Here is a 13,769-nt window from a genome sequence, read left to right as displayed (position 1 = left end):
CAGGCAGAGCAGCCTGGGGCTGGGGTCAGTGCCCTTCCGTACAGCATGGTGCTGGCACGGTGCAGCTCCGCAGAGAAAGAAATAACAGTCCTGGCCAAAGATTCAATGGACATAAAAAGCCAATCAGCAGATTTATCGCAGGCAAATTAGACAACGGTGATTTGATAATCAGAGTCACAGCATCATGGCGTGGTGGGGGTTGGAAGGGCCCTGGGGAGATCCCCAGCTCCTGCCCCGGCTGCAGCAGGCTCTCCTACAGCAGGCTGCACTGGGTCGTGTCTGGGCAGGTTTAGAACTTCTCTGGAAAATGGGACTGCGCAGCTTCCCTGGGCAGCCTGTCCCAGGGCTCAGTCTCCCTCAGATAAAAGATTTTCCCTCACACTCAGATGGAACGCCCTGGGGGGCAGCTTCTGCCCGTTGCCCCTTGTCCTGCCTCTGGGCACCACTGCGAAGAGCCTGGCCCTGTCCTCCTGGCACTCGTCCTTAAGATAATTTTAAAGCAAACTGCTGTCTGGGGGGGCATCTCGGGTACATCCAGGCTTTGCAATGGAGTTTACTGAACCCCCCATCCCACTCCCACCCTTACAGAACTGGGAGAAGGAGGCGCACTGCCAGCTGGGACGCTGTTCATGAACTCTACGCACAGCAGCCTTTTTTATTGTACTTTTCCACAGTAGTGGCATCTAACTGAACTGCTTTGCCTTAGTGTTTGCAGGACTACAGGCTTCTCCTGCCGTTACCCGTGAAAACCCCGCTTTCCGGCCTGCCCGGCCCCGCGCGGGGCTGTATGGGGCGGGCGGCAGCCGCGGCCCGGCCCCTTTTCGCCTCGGCCGCTGCGTTCCGGGGGGACGCGTTCTGCGACGGACACATGGCGGCACGGCGGGCCGGGGGTGAGCGCCATCATTTCCCTTCCCCCTGCTTCCTCACGCCGCGCTAAGCTCCGCAGCTTCGCGGGAGGGCTGCGGGGAGAGGCTCCGCCGAGGGGGAGGGGCTGGGAGGGAGGGCTGGCTCTCGGCCGGGGTCCCGGGGCCTGTCCGCGGCCCGCGCAGGGCCACTGCTGCGCCCTGTCCTCCACCGAGGCCCAGCCCTGGCCGCGCAGGCCCTTTCCAGGCCTTTACAGCCGGGTGGATATGCTGCGTGTGGTTCAGGGGAAGATTTGTTGGCTTAATCTGTGCTAAATCCCACGTTCTGTGGGGCAAAAGGGTAATTGTCGCTTCCCCAGCAGCACAGTGGGGTCAGCCTGGGAGGGTGAGACGTGTATTGCTCTGTAACTGCAGTTTCAGTACTAACGTGTGGACTTTTTCTTCCCCTTCCGTGCAGGGGATCACAGTTCATCACGACGGTAGCAGAGAGGAGTGGCTCATCATGCCAACGGTGGTGGTGATGGACGTGTCGCTCTCCATGACGCGACCGGTGTCGGTGGAGGGCTCTGAGGAGTACCAGCGGAAACACCTGGCTGTCCACGGCCTAACCATGCTGTTTGAGCATATGGCGACCAACTACAAGCTGGAGTTCACAGCTTTGGTGGTGTTTTCGTCACTCTGGGAGCTGATGGTGCCCTTTACAAGAGATTACAACACGCTCCAGGTAGAGTGTGTGAAATGCAAAAGCAGTAAGCTGTCAGTATTAAGAAAACAAAGACCTGAACCCCACGCGTGTTTCCACGTCATGGTGAAACTGTGTGATTTCATATCATCCAGTGCACAACAACTTGAATTGACTGTTTTATCTTTATTGTAAGGAGAGATTAAATCAATGCATTTGAAACATTTTGCTACTTTGCAAATTGTACCTTTGCAGATAACCACTGAAGAGTCACTAATTGTATTAGAAGTGGGGATGGAGGTACAGGCTGCCTGGTGAAGCTCTTAGGAGTGGTTCTGTGACATTCATATTTTTGTCTAGTTGTTGATTTGGTCTTAATAAGTGATGCAGTGGACAGGACAGTTAAGAAAGGTTCTTAGTCAAGTGATTTGGTAGAGAGAAGGTGCTTTTAAGAGTGTGTAGTGGTTGAACCAGGGCGAGAATAAGGGATTTTAGGCCTCACAGATGTGATGAGAATTTGAGAGAAAATGGAAAGGAGAAAGTCCAAGAGGGAAATTCCAGATGAATGCAGTAAGGCAGTGAAAGTCTCTGAATCCAGTAAAAATGGTACATACATACCTGATTATCATATATAATGTCAGGGTGAATGACATGTCACTGTCACAGGGCACCATGTTTTAAATACGTCTGTTGTGGGACAGATTTTTAAAAATATTCTCTGTTACGTTTGCATTTTAGCAGGTGAATGCCAGTGCATTCTCTTTGATTTATTTTCGCCTCCCTGAGATTTCATTTGAGGAATTTCTGAAAGCCAAGAATCCAGCCAGGCTCCTCTAGCATGTTAGTTTTACAGCTGCATCCTTCTTAGGATGCTGCGTTAAGTGTGAAGTTCTCATTTTAAGGAGAAAAGCTGGTTTATGGTTACAGAAACAGGATGCAGATACGAGTTTTGGATTCTGTTACTCTCTCTGCCAAAGAGTTTTTGTGAGACAAGCTCCTTGTGGTCTGCTTTCTGAATCTCTTAGAAGTTATAGTTGCTGTGATACCTGGGAGGATTTTCTAAGCTAAGTGTTTTATATCAGACATTGTTTCAGATTTTGACTTTACTGTTCCCTTAAGACATGAAAAGGATAATTTTTTTTCTTTAAAAGAGCTGTGTTTGTAGTAATATTATAGTTCCTTCAAAGTCAGCTCTCATTGTCTCATGGTATCATTCATAATTTTTTATATCTTTCCTTTTTTTATTTATTTTAACTTTGCAGGTCATATATAAGAGCATCACACTTTTCATTGTGTAACAGCACAGTTGCGTTACAATGCAAAGCAAACATACTGACTTACCACAGAACCATGATTAACTTTTCTGTTTCCTGGTAGTGATATTTCATGCAGCAGTGACAGTGGTGTTTGTCTTTACAGGAAGCCCTAAGTAACATGGATGATTATGACAAAACCTGTTTAGAGTCAGCGCTGCTGGGGGTTTGCAATATTGTCCAGCAGGAATGGGGTGCTGCAATTCCTTGCCAGGTATGACTGATTTTACTGTTATTAGGATCTAGCATATACTTGGTACTCCCTGTAAGTTGCAGATGGAATTGTAGGTGTAATTTGAAAACTTTGAATACTGTCAGGCATGCTAGTGCTACAGGAAGACAAAGAATTTGTATTTTGGATGTATCTGGAATATGAACAGAAGGTGGTCTTTATTAAAAAATTCAGCAGCAAAACTCTAGACTGCATCCTGTTCGATGTGTTATTGTAGCGGGGTGGATTATAAAATCTGCCCCTAGAGTACTTTTTTGCAGGCTTGGCGTTTGATCTGGATGCGATCTTCTGTCCTGGGAGCCTCATTTAATTTGGAAAGGGTATAGTAACCTTTCTCCTCCAGTACCTGATGGTTTCCAGGGCTTGTAACAGTTCCAGTTCTCAAGCAATAGCATGGGACTGCTGTGGAGTCTGTTTTGATCTGTCTTCTTTCCCAAATGAGTCATTTGGCATGCATCTGTTTGCGCACTCCATTCAGCCCTTGCAGCTCTCAGCCTTCTGAATTTGCGGCTTCTTATGGCAAAGTCTGCTTTTAGCCCTCTGTTTTCTGAGACACTGAAGAGCCTGTTGGTCTTTGGGTTAGGATTTCAGTTCAGTAATTTTCTAGCTCAGTGAGCTAGGAAGACGTCTCAAGCTATATTCCTTAAGGAGAAAAAGGATAGAAGTTTATTGGTTATGCAATGCTTTATAATCTTAACAAGGATAAAAGGCACCTTGGAAAAGCAGATGTTCAAAGCAAGGAACTAGAAAGATGTAAAAACCAAGCATAGATGTGGTCTGTCATTTGTGTCATAGAGCATTTTACTGGAACTTCAGGTGATGCGGTGATGAAAGGCAGTGGGAAATGTACTCTGCAGAATCTTGAAATAGTGAAAAACATTACTGGTGAGCAACAGTTCAGGTGGTAACGAGACTGCAAAAGAGAGACTGAGGATGAAGAGAGAATACAAATCCGGATGTAGCGGATATACATTGAGTTTCAGTTGGATTTAATTTTCCTTACCTCTCAGCCAAAAATAATGCCTGCTGTTGCTGTGCAGTGTTCAAAGAGCAGCGGTTTTACTACTCTGGAAATGACTGGGTCTCAGCTGAGTGTAAATAGTTCCATTATTCAGTGTAACGTATTAGCACACGTTTCCACAAGGACTCACTTTGGACCTGCAACTGAATGGAAGAATGCCTATTTTTGCTTTAATAGTTCTGCTGCAAAATGTGAGCTTACTGCAGCTGTATTTGTTTGCAAAGAATTAGGGTAATTAATACTACCTTTTGTAGGGCTTCTGCGGCTTGTAGTGGAAGTTGGGTTCCCCTGCATATTCTACAGAAGTGGGCTTTATCTTCCATCTGAGAATAAACCTGAAGTTCTTGAGTCCAGCAGCAGCAGGCTGCATTTTTGGCTGTATAGTCACTGTGCTTCTAGTGTACACTTAAAAATAGTTGTGTTTATGCACAGCATAGTGTGTTTCTGGCTATGAAATTTAAAATTCAGTGCAGTTGCCTAATTACAACAAAGCATATATTTACCATGCACATAGGTTAAATTGCAATGGTTAAATCCTCGATTTCTTATTTATGTACCTGTTTCTGGAAGTTTTACTCGCAATTCTTTCCCCATCTCAGTGGAGGAAATCCCCGTGTGAGCAGGGATTTTCGGTATAGAAGTGCATGCTGTTAGGAAGGCTACTGAACTGTGTTGGTGGATGGTTGCCCTCTGCAGATAGAAATGTGTCTTTACTTGGAAATGCTGATTTGTCCTCTTTCATTCCAGGTTGTTCTTGTCACTGATGGCTGCTTGGGGATCGGCAGAGGCTCGCTAAGGCACTCCCTAGCTACTCACAACCAGCGAAGTGAAAGCAACCGGTTTCCACTGCCTTTCCCCTTCCCATCCAAGTTGTATGTCATGTGCATGGCAAATCTCGAAGAGGTGATGTTTTTAACCCATACCTCCTTCTTTGTTGCACTGGATAGTTGTTGGTCTTCTCTGAAGTAATGAGCAGGTCAGCACAAAACATACTTGATGTTCTTGTGCTTAGTTTTAAAGTTTAGTTGACATTCCAGTGCTTAGTGTTAGTTATTTGGTGAAATGTAACTGGTATCTTTTTAGAAGTTTATTATTGCACTATTATTATCTACTACTAGCGCATTATAACAATAATCTTTATAAATCATGTTGATTTCTCCCTGGGGAATACTATGCAGTATTTCTTTCTTTGTTTATATTATTGCCTTTACTGCATTAATTACATTGAATGCTTTTTGGGGGTTTTCTTAATCTACAATTAAATTATTGAATAAATTACTTCTATTGCAAAGATGCTCAGCACTTAAAACAACAATAGCTTTATGTAGAAATGCGAGTGAGCAAAATTCTAAAGTCTCCAAGCCAGTGTTCAAACCAACTTCCCTTAGTTTTGAAGGAAAGATGACTGTTTTCTGTCTCTTCAGGTACCTTTGAAAATCTCAATACCAGCTTTAAAAATCTTCACAGTAGTTAGAATTCTGTTGAATAAAAAATGTTTAAAAAGAAGCCTATGGAGACTAAAGTTGCTTAGATTAGGTTTTATTAATAGCATTGCTTTTTTGACACCTATATTCTGTCCATCACAGAAGGATTTTCTACTTAGGCATACAATAGGTATTTCAGCTTCAAGGTCTCTATCAAGGATGATCCTCTTTGATTAAGCAGATGGATTGAAGCATTGTTTACACATCAGAATAACTGGGAAAATGTTTAAAATAAATCTCCTGTTGCTGATAAGTTTAAGTGCTTTCACAAGCATTCTTTAAGAACTTCTCAAAAATAATTCTATCTGACTTCCCTCCTAAAAATTATATTGTCCTGATGGGGATGGATACTTAACATTACCAATAAAATGTTATATTACTTAAGGCATTCCTGTGCCTTTGAAGACTGAATGCTTCTGGGATTTTCAGTTGCTTGAACCTGCTTTCGAAGCAAAACCTAACATGATAAAGCAATGTATTGGGAGTTGGACTCGATAATCCTTATGGGTCCCTTCCAACTTGAGATATTCTAGCATCATTTGTTACTAGGCCAAATGCTGCATCTGGTCTAATATAAATGCAACATAAGGAGTATGTTTCCTGAGAGACCAAGAATGTTGGTTTATTCAGAAAGGAGTGAGATAACAAAAGGTCATTATAGCATCCAGTCAGGTGCTTTTTGCTGTGTTGTGTATATTTTCTGAAAACATATTGGTTAATAAAAGGAGAGTAAAAAGAAAACTTAATAAAAACATATCACCTTAATTTTTTTGCAGCTTCAAAGCACGGATTCCTTAGACTGCCTGGAACGGCTCATAGATCTAAACAATGGAGAAGGGCAAATTTTCACTATTGATGGACCCCTTTGCCTGAAGAATGTGCAGTCGATGTTTGGGTTAGTAGGCTTGTAGATAATATGCCTTTGTGAAGGTTTCCAGTTAGTATCTGTAAAGGAAAACAAATATTATAAGAAATCTGATGATACGAGGTGTTCTAATTAAACTTTTTTTTTTTTTCTTTCAGTTTATGATTTTGTTAACTGTATTTTCGTCTTGACCTTCACTGGTTAAGGTCAATATTTATTTTAGTCATTATGTAACCAAATCATAGTGTCTGTTTATGATTGGCATATAGAAGATGCTGATTTCCACAGTTGTTGTTAGTTTGCCATCAGTGTGATAATATGCTGCTTTGTTTCTTAATTTAGTGATGCTAGAACTATTGAGTTAACTGTAGTTAAAGAAACAGGTTTTGGGAGCTAAGTTAGTGTGCTTTAGGCAATATTTTCTTTTGATATGCTTTATATTTTCCTTAATAATAACTGATCATGTTCTAGAAAGCTAATAGACCTGGCTTATACACCATTCCATGCTGTTCTCAAGTGTGGCCACTTAACATCCGATGTGCAAGTATTTCCCAGACCAGAACCTTTCATTATAGATGAGGAAATAGACCCCATTCCTAAAGCAATTAATACAGGTAACAAATCTTTGATGGCTTTATTACTTAAATCTATTTTATTTCTACCTTTTCACTACCACCTCTTATCTTGCATAGTTTCTGTTTCATCCACTTTCTGCAAGGATCAATTGCTGACTGTAAATTTTTGGTATATGTGGCAATAGGGGACAAGAACATCATCCTACTTCAGCCATGTGTACCTCATAAAAGGGCTGGAGCAGGGTAGAGGCACTTTCAAAGCTCTGGGTGCCAATTTCTAGGCGCAAAGACTGTGGAAGACAGCTACAGGCTGCTTTCCGTTAATACCCTCATAAGCTTCATGGAGAGTAGGAGAGGCCTGTTGAAGAAGGGGCTGCATTTTGTGTTAGGAGTTACCTTTATCAGAAAGGCTCTGTATTATCACTCTCTATTATCAGGTGAGACAAACTAGCATCTTTCTAGAGGTTTCTCCAAGGGATCCACTAGGAGTGGAGTCAAGAAGAATTCGTGAGGCAGCACAAGTAAAGGTTGAGATTTATGAAATCTCGGTCTTCATAGGTTTTTGTCACCCTGGCACTTCTTATAATACTAATATTTAATACATAATAACTTAATACTAAGTTATTTTGAAAAACAACTGTGCAAAGAAAACCTTTCTCAGCCCTCCCATTAGTGGACAGCACCCATGAACAGCAGATAGTCTGTAGATAGCCCATGCCTGTGGCTAGCAAATGGCTAGGTACATTTCTTGGAGAGAATACACTGAACTTCACTGCTTTGCCTTGAGAGTTAAATTTCAACTGTAACCTCAAAATTGCTCTCAGCTCCTCAGCAGTGCACTTGGCCACATGCATTTTGTTTTTCTTTCCAGTCAGGCAGTAGAGTGCTGTGGCTCTTGAGCTAAAGGCTGGCACCCTCAGTGACACCCCAGTGTGGCTAACTGAAAGGGAGGTGATGGGAGTTCCTGCTGGCTTTGCGCTATTTGGGAAGTGCAAAGAGAGTGACTTGGTTAGATCATATACCCAGGCATCTTTTCAGATAATTCCTTTTTCAAGAGTTTCTAACTCTACTGGCAATTTCATTTCCTTGATCTGACCTGTAGACTTCCTTTTTTTCTGTGTTCATGAACAAAACATGCAGAGCTTGCATGTGAATAAGGGCACAATAGTGCTAAAATTTTGCAAGGAAGTGAACTGTGACCCATAAATTACTGCCACCAAGATTGCCTTGATTTGTTTGGGTTTTTTTTTTAAATCTACAAGAGAAAAAACTCATTTGGGGTGTGATCCCTTCTTACTTGTAGCTGCATACTGTTTAAATAGGAATAAGTGCATCAGTACCAAAATAGCAATAGCAAAGAAAAAGAGCATGTGGTTCCTCTTGGTGAGGGAGGCTTGGTGCTGCATTCAGTCTTAAGAGTTCCTCCTATCATTCCAAAGATGGGAATTTGGCTTGAAGAAAATTTTGTTCTGTGTGCATTAAAATGCAGTGTGTGGTGTGCTCAGCCCCTGAATTCCTCCCTGGCTTTAATCAAGTGCTAACTGTCCAGCTATGAGAAAAATCAATTGAATTGCCTTTGGGCCAGGTCCTTTGCTTGGGCTGTCAAGGAGAGACTGTGCTCCCCAGCTCCAGCTGCAGTACAGGTTGGAAAGGCATTGAACTTCTAATTGTGCCATACGCATATGGACCTGTGTCCATAGCTAGGGCACAACATATGTGTCACCGTGCTTCATGTAGAGAAGAGTTTACAAAGCAGGTACTCTCTACACCTCTGCCAGTGTAGAGCTGCTCAAAAGCTGCTAGAGCCACACACCAAAACCTTCACATGGCTGAGACACGTGAACCCATACAACATCTCTTGCAGCCAAGAATTGGCAAGGAAATAGTACACGGCTGAGCATGAAGGACATGGCTGCCTCGATCTTTTACCAGCAAATGCCCACGATTCTTTATGGGATGGAGCTGTATTTAAACTTCCCGTGCACATGCAAAACTCAAGAACCACAACCCATCTTCCCAGTCCTGGAAGCATGCCTCATAGGCCAAAGAGTTGATGGAATTCCTGCAGGTTCTGTGATGCCAGTTTGAAGCTAGTAGATTTGGGTTAGTCCTTTGTTTTCTCTCCTTTAGACTTTATAAAGTGGCAATGGATTGCGTACAGTGTAAAAAACCAATGTGCATGATTCTGTGTTTGTCTAGTAGCACAGTTCGTGGACAGCAGTATGTGTGTGATGAAAGTTATGTTCTCGTCTTAAAGTGTCATGGTATTATTTATAAATGTTTGTATCTTACTATGTCCTAGACACCCCAATCAATGTTGGGGCTCTGTTGTGCTACCTCTAGTCACTGCTTCAGAAAACTTGGTGGTGTAAGAGGTGGTAATGCTAAATGGACTCAGAATACGTTTAAGCAATTTCCAAATCTGACTTAAACCTGTTGTCTCTCCACAGATCTAGAAATTGTTGGCTTTGTAGATATAGCTGATATTTCTAGCCCTCCTGTCTTGTCCAGACACTTAGTACTGCCAATTGCACTTAACAGAGGTGAGCAAGTCTTGTTTCTTTTAGCAAAAACTGTTTTAAGCTTCCTTTGTTATGTCTGAGATGGTTTAGACTAGAACCACAGATTTTATGCTTCATCAAGATGCCAGTTGTCTCTAAAGAGGTGTTTGTGTGGTTACATTAAAATTAAAATCTTGAACACCAGCTTTTTCTTTTTTTGAATACTGTGTTCTTTAGAAAGTCATTAGAAGGAACGGTGTCCTTATAGCATCATCATTAATAGAACATGCTAAACCGAAAGCTAAAAATAGTAATGGGCAATGAAATATGTGGTGCTAGATGAATGTTTAATGCCTGCATCTAATTGGTTCTTGGAATGATTTGTTGTTGTGAAAAATCTGATCTTAATCACAACTAGATTGCTCAGTTGTACTTGTGCATTAATTGCTGCTCATTGGGGCCAACTATATATGTATCTATACAAATGACTGGTGTAGGCTTTGAGGGTGGTTAAGCATATTACTGACTGTGCAGCTGCTTGAGAGCACTAGCCTGTGATGAGAAGGACTTCCCTTTTCCTTTTGTTGTGGCCTTGGAGTGGAGTAAAGAGAATGTGAGATTTCTCTTGGTAAAGAGGAATGAAAGCTCCTGATACGCTTTCATCTCTGTATTAACACTCCTATCATGCTAGGCCTTTCACCTTGGAAGATATTAACAGTTAAATCACAGCTGTATTCCAGCTGCTAAAATGTAGCAAGTTTCCCTTAATGACCACAAATTGCACAGGAGAGAACTTGAAATTCGGATGCTTTTGCTTCAGAAGCAGACATAGATCTGTTGCCAGACTCTTACTGCCATTTCGTTTTGCTTCTAGTTTCTTCAAAGCTGAGGTTTTATTCACAGTTTTCTGGTAACTCGGTTTTGTGAGTAGGATGCAATGGAATATTTATATAACATTATAGTGCCACTTTGCCCAAACACTGCATTTAGCAGCTGTTCTACAAAAGTATTAATTAACTTTTGCATGACAGAAAATACAGGGCGGTGTCTTGGAAATGTAACTAATGGTTTTGAATTTATTCTTATGTTGCCTCTTTTGTTTCCTTTTATTCTTCCTCAGAAGGTGATGAGGTGGGGCCTGGGATCACAGATGACACCGAAGATGAGAATTCAGCTAATCAGATTGCTGGAAAAATCCCCAACTTCTGTGTTTTGTTACATGGCAGCCTGAAAGTGGAGGGAATGGTGGCTGTCGTCCAGTTGGGGTATGGAGCTGGATGTCTGCCTGAGAAATCTTGGTTAACTCATTTATAAATTTTGCTTATTTATATCCGTATGCTGTACAGAACTCCGCACTGCTAGACAAAGCTGTGGGTTTTTATTTGTGGATATGTTTCTGCCAGTATAAATTGCAAATAGTGAGCCTCCCCACAGTGGGAGGGAGACAAAGACTAGGCAAAGAGGGGTGGAAGGTTTTCAGCCTTTGGGATTTGCTCTTTTCAACAGGCCAGAGTGGTATGGAATGCTCTATTCACAAGCAGATAGCAAGAAGAAATCAAACCTCATGATGTCGCTCTTTGAACCTGGTCCTGAGCCTCTTCCATGGCTAGGGAAGATGGCACAGCTTGGACCCATTTCAGGTACTGGTCACACTATTTGAATAATGCTTACACATTCAGTGTTGCGTGAATAACCTTGCCAAATCTTAGTTGTTAAGTTCGTTTATTTTCTTTTTTCTCCCAGATGCAAAAGAAAATCCTTACGGAGAGGATGACAATAAGAGCCCTTTCCCCTTGCAACCCAAGAACAAGCGCAGTTATGCACAGAATGTTACCGTATGGATTAAACCAAGTGGCCTCCAGGTAATGATACAGGTTTTGGACTTGATGCTTTACTTGGATCAGCAGTAGCCATCTTACCGGCAAAGCGGAGTCTGTGTGCGTGTTGTCCATTTAATGTAATTGCTTTATTGCTTTTCTTTCATCTTTATAAACACTGCCTCTTTAAAATGTTGTGATTAAAATGCAATCAGAAAGCATAGCTTGTTTAATGAAAGCCGTGTCTCCAGTGTAGCATCTGGCTTAGTTTATTTGATTTAGTACAATTACCATTTGTGTTTCAGCCTTTGTGAGCTGCAGTCTTGTCAGTGGTCAGGATAATTTATCAGTTAATGGTTCAGGGTTTTTTCTGCAGCTTCCCCAGCAGCTGCCAAGATTTTTATTTAGTTATTTTTCTTTTCTGCAGACAGATGTACAGAAGATCTTGAGAAATGCAAGGAAGCTCCCTGAGAAAACACAAACCTTCTATAAAGTGAGTAACATTTCAGGCTGGCCCAGGTTTCATCCACAGTGATAGTGGTACATTTGACAGGGGAACACATACTGGCTGTGTCTGTGGTATGTTCTGTGCAGGCTTGTAGGGCTCTGCGAAAACATACATGGTTCTGCAAAGAAGGAGACATCCTGGGTTTATTTTACAGACTAGTTAGGGTGAGACAAGGGGTCTGGTTTCCCTGCCACCACATTCTCTGGCAGAGTGGCATAGATGGGTCACATTTGCAGGTGCCCCTCGTGATCCCTGCTACTTCCATGGTGAACTTCTTGTAGATTTTTATGCTGTTGTCTAGGCAGAAATAAACTGAGGGATCAGAGAGGAATAGGAACACAGAGGTATGTCATTCTGAGTCTGAAAATGTCTCCTACACTTTTTTGTTACAACTGAAGCAGAGAAAGACAGAATTCTAGGCACATTTGGTCACGTCATAATAATCCATAATCTAGACTGTAGCTGGAGGTAATTGTTGTTCCTCTTATAAGCTTAGTGCCGAAGCAGTTTGTTATTGTAGCCCCCGGAGACTTCAAGAATGAATACCCTGCCTAAAAGCACATAAACACTTGTCAGTTTATAGTGAAGAAAAATCAATACATAACACATTTTGCTGGTCACTGTGGTTAAAGGCAGCAGTCAGTGAAGCCTAAGTTGGAAGCCACCTCCAGCTGGGACACGGACAAAACAGGCAGATACAATAGCTGAATGCACAAAAGCGAAAAGGAAGAAGTGGAGATTTATAGGAAGTGATCAAGGGAAAACCAACTGTTTAGTTGCGCCACTATCATCTTCAGCCTTGAAGCATTTTTTATGTCATGAGCAGCTGGGCAGTTTCCAGCAGCTGTACCCATCACTCAGGTTATTTTCCTCTCAGCAAACAAGCTTACCTTTAAGAAAGAAATTCACTTTTTACATAGAGGCTTACAGTGGCTTTAAAAGGAGCTTTCCTTCTCTGCAGGAACTTAATCGTTTACGAAAGGCAGCCCTGGCCTTTGGTTTTTTGGACCTCTTGAAAGGTGTGGCAGACATGCTGGAGCGGGAGTGCACCCTGCTTCCCGACACAGCTCATCCTGATGCAGCGTTTCAGCTCACACATGCTGCTCAGCAGCTTAAAGTGGCAAGTACTGGAGCATCGGAATATGCTGCCTACGATCATAACATTGCTCCACTGCAGACAGACTTTTCCAGTAGCAGCGCTGAGAGAATGTGAAGTCTCCATTTTGGGAACTTCTATAGATTAAGGCTCAAGCGGTTCACATTTTCTTGTCCTGTTTAATTTGTAGGGCCTGTTTAATTGCTGTTTGAAGAACTTCCTTTTAAAACGGGGTCCCCTACCAGCATTAGTGCTCAGTAAATAAACAAAGCTAGTTGTGGTGGCTTTAGTCAGACCTGGAAACTGTGGAAGGTGTCCCAAAGTCAATTACTGTGTTGGATGATGGGTGGAAGTTACTCGCTACATATTGAGGAAAGAAAGAAATGCCATCATAGACAGCAGACTGCTGGTGGCTTTTGGCCTTCCCAAAATGCAGTTACTACATAACTGAACTCACTGGTAAAAGTATCTTAAAAGGCAGCTACTATACTTTATACATCGACTCGATTAGTCCAAAGAAAACATGTCTGGGAATCACTGTGCAAGATAAGATACACAACTGATTTCAGGGTATATTCACTAACGTCACATCTGATGTGAAAGCCAGTCTGTACTGCCGTTGAGTATCACTCGCATCACAGTGCTTATGCTTGTGAAAGTAACTTAATCTCGTGACACAGGATTTTATTTGTGTAATATTAATAAAGAGTAATTCTTCATGAAAATTTAAGTTGGATTTCTTCCATTTTCATAGCAACTAGGCTGTGTGGCCTAAAACATTGACCTGGTAAAGGCTTGGCTCCCAGCTGTTT

The 13,769-nt window shown here is 42.2% G+C and overlaps 1 protein-coding gene across 2 annotated transcripts; it reads left to right on the top strand.

The window, feature by feature from the left end:
- Window positions 1–775: 775 nt before the first annotated feature.
- INTS14 (integrator complex subunit 14) lies at window positions 776–13,687 on the top strand. Of its 2 annotated transcripts, none has more exons than XM_056345485.1 (12): window positions 776–890; window positions 1,321–1,587; window positions 2,965–3,072; window positions 4,859–5,014; window positions 6,372–6,490; window positions 6,932–7,074; window positions 9,486–9,578; window positions 10,657–10,801; window positions 11,043–11,176; window positions 11,280–11,398; window positions 11,781–11,846; window positions 12,823–13,687. In XM_056345485.1, exons 2-12 carry the CDS (start codon window positions 1,366–1,368, stop codon window positions 13,072–13,074), a joined length of 1,557 nt encoding a protein of 518 aa, XP_056201460.1. In that variant the 5' UTR covers window positions 776–890; window positions 1,321–1,365; the 3' UTR covers window positions 13,075–13,687. The 2 variants fall into 2 exon arrangements, with proteins under 2 accessions (XP_056201460.1, XP_056201462.1); XM_056345487.1 differs by lacking the exon at window positions 776–890 and adding an exon at window positions 1,038–1,203.
- The last annotated feature ends 82 nt before the right edge of the window (window positions 13,688–13,769 follow it).

The sequence above is a fragment of the Falco biarmicus genome, chromosome 7 (genome assembly GCF_023638135.1).
Source record: "Falco biarmicus isolate bFalBia1 chromosome 7, bFalBia1.pri, whole genome shotgun sequence".
Taxonomy (NCBI): Eukaryota; Metazoa; Chordata; class Aves; order Falconiformes; family Falconidae; genus Falco; species Falco biarmicus.
This window is presented reverse-complemented; position numbering and strand designations above follow the sequence as displayed.

Bases quoted from the DNA above. Each gene is read 5' to 3' on its own strand.
- INTS14 (XM_056345485.1), top strand. From the start codon at position 1,366: ATGCCAACGGTGGTGGTGATGGACGTGTCGCTCTCCATGACGCGACCG. The intron at 5,015-6,371 runs GTGATGTTTTTA...ATTTTTTTGCAG, and splicing joins GCATGGCAAATCTCGAAGAG to CTTCAAAGCACGGATTCCTT. The intron at 11,399-11,780 runs GTAATGATACAG...TCTTTTCTGCAG, and splicing joins TTAAACCAAGTGGCCTCCAG to ACAGATGTACAGAAGATCTT.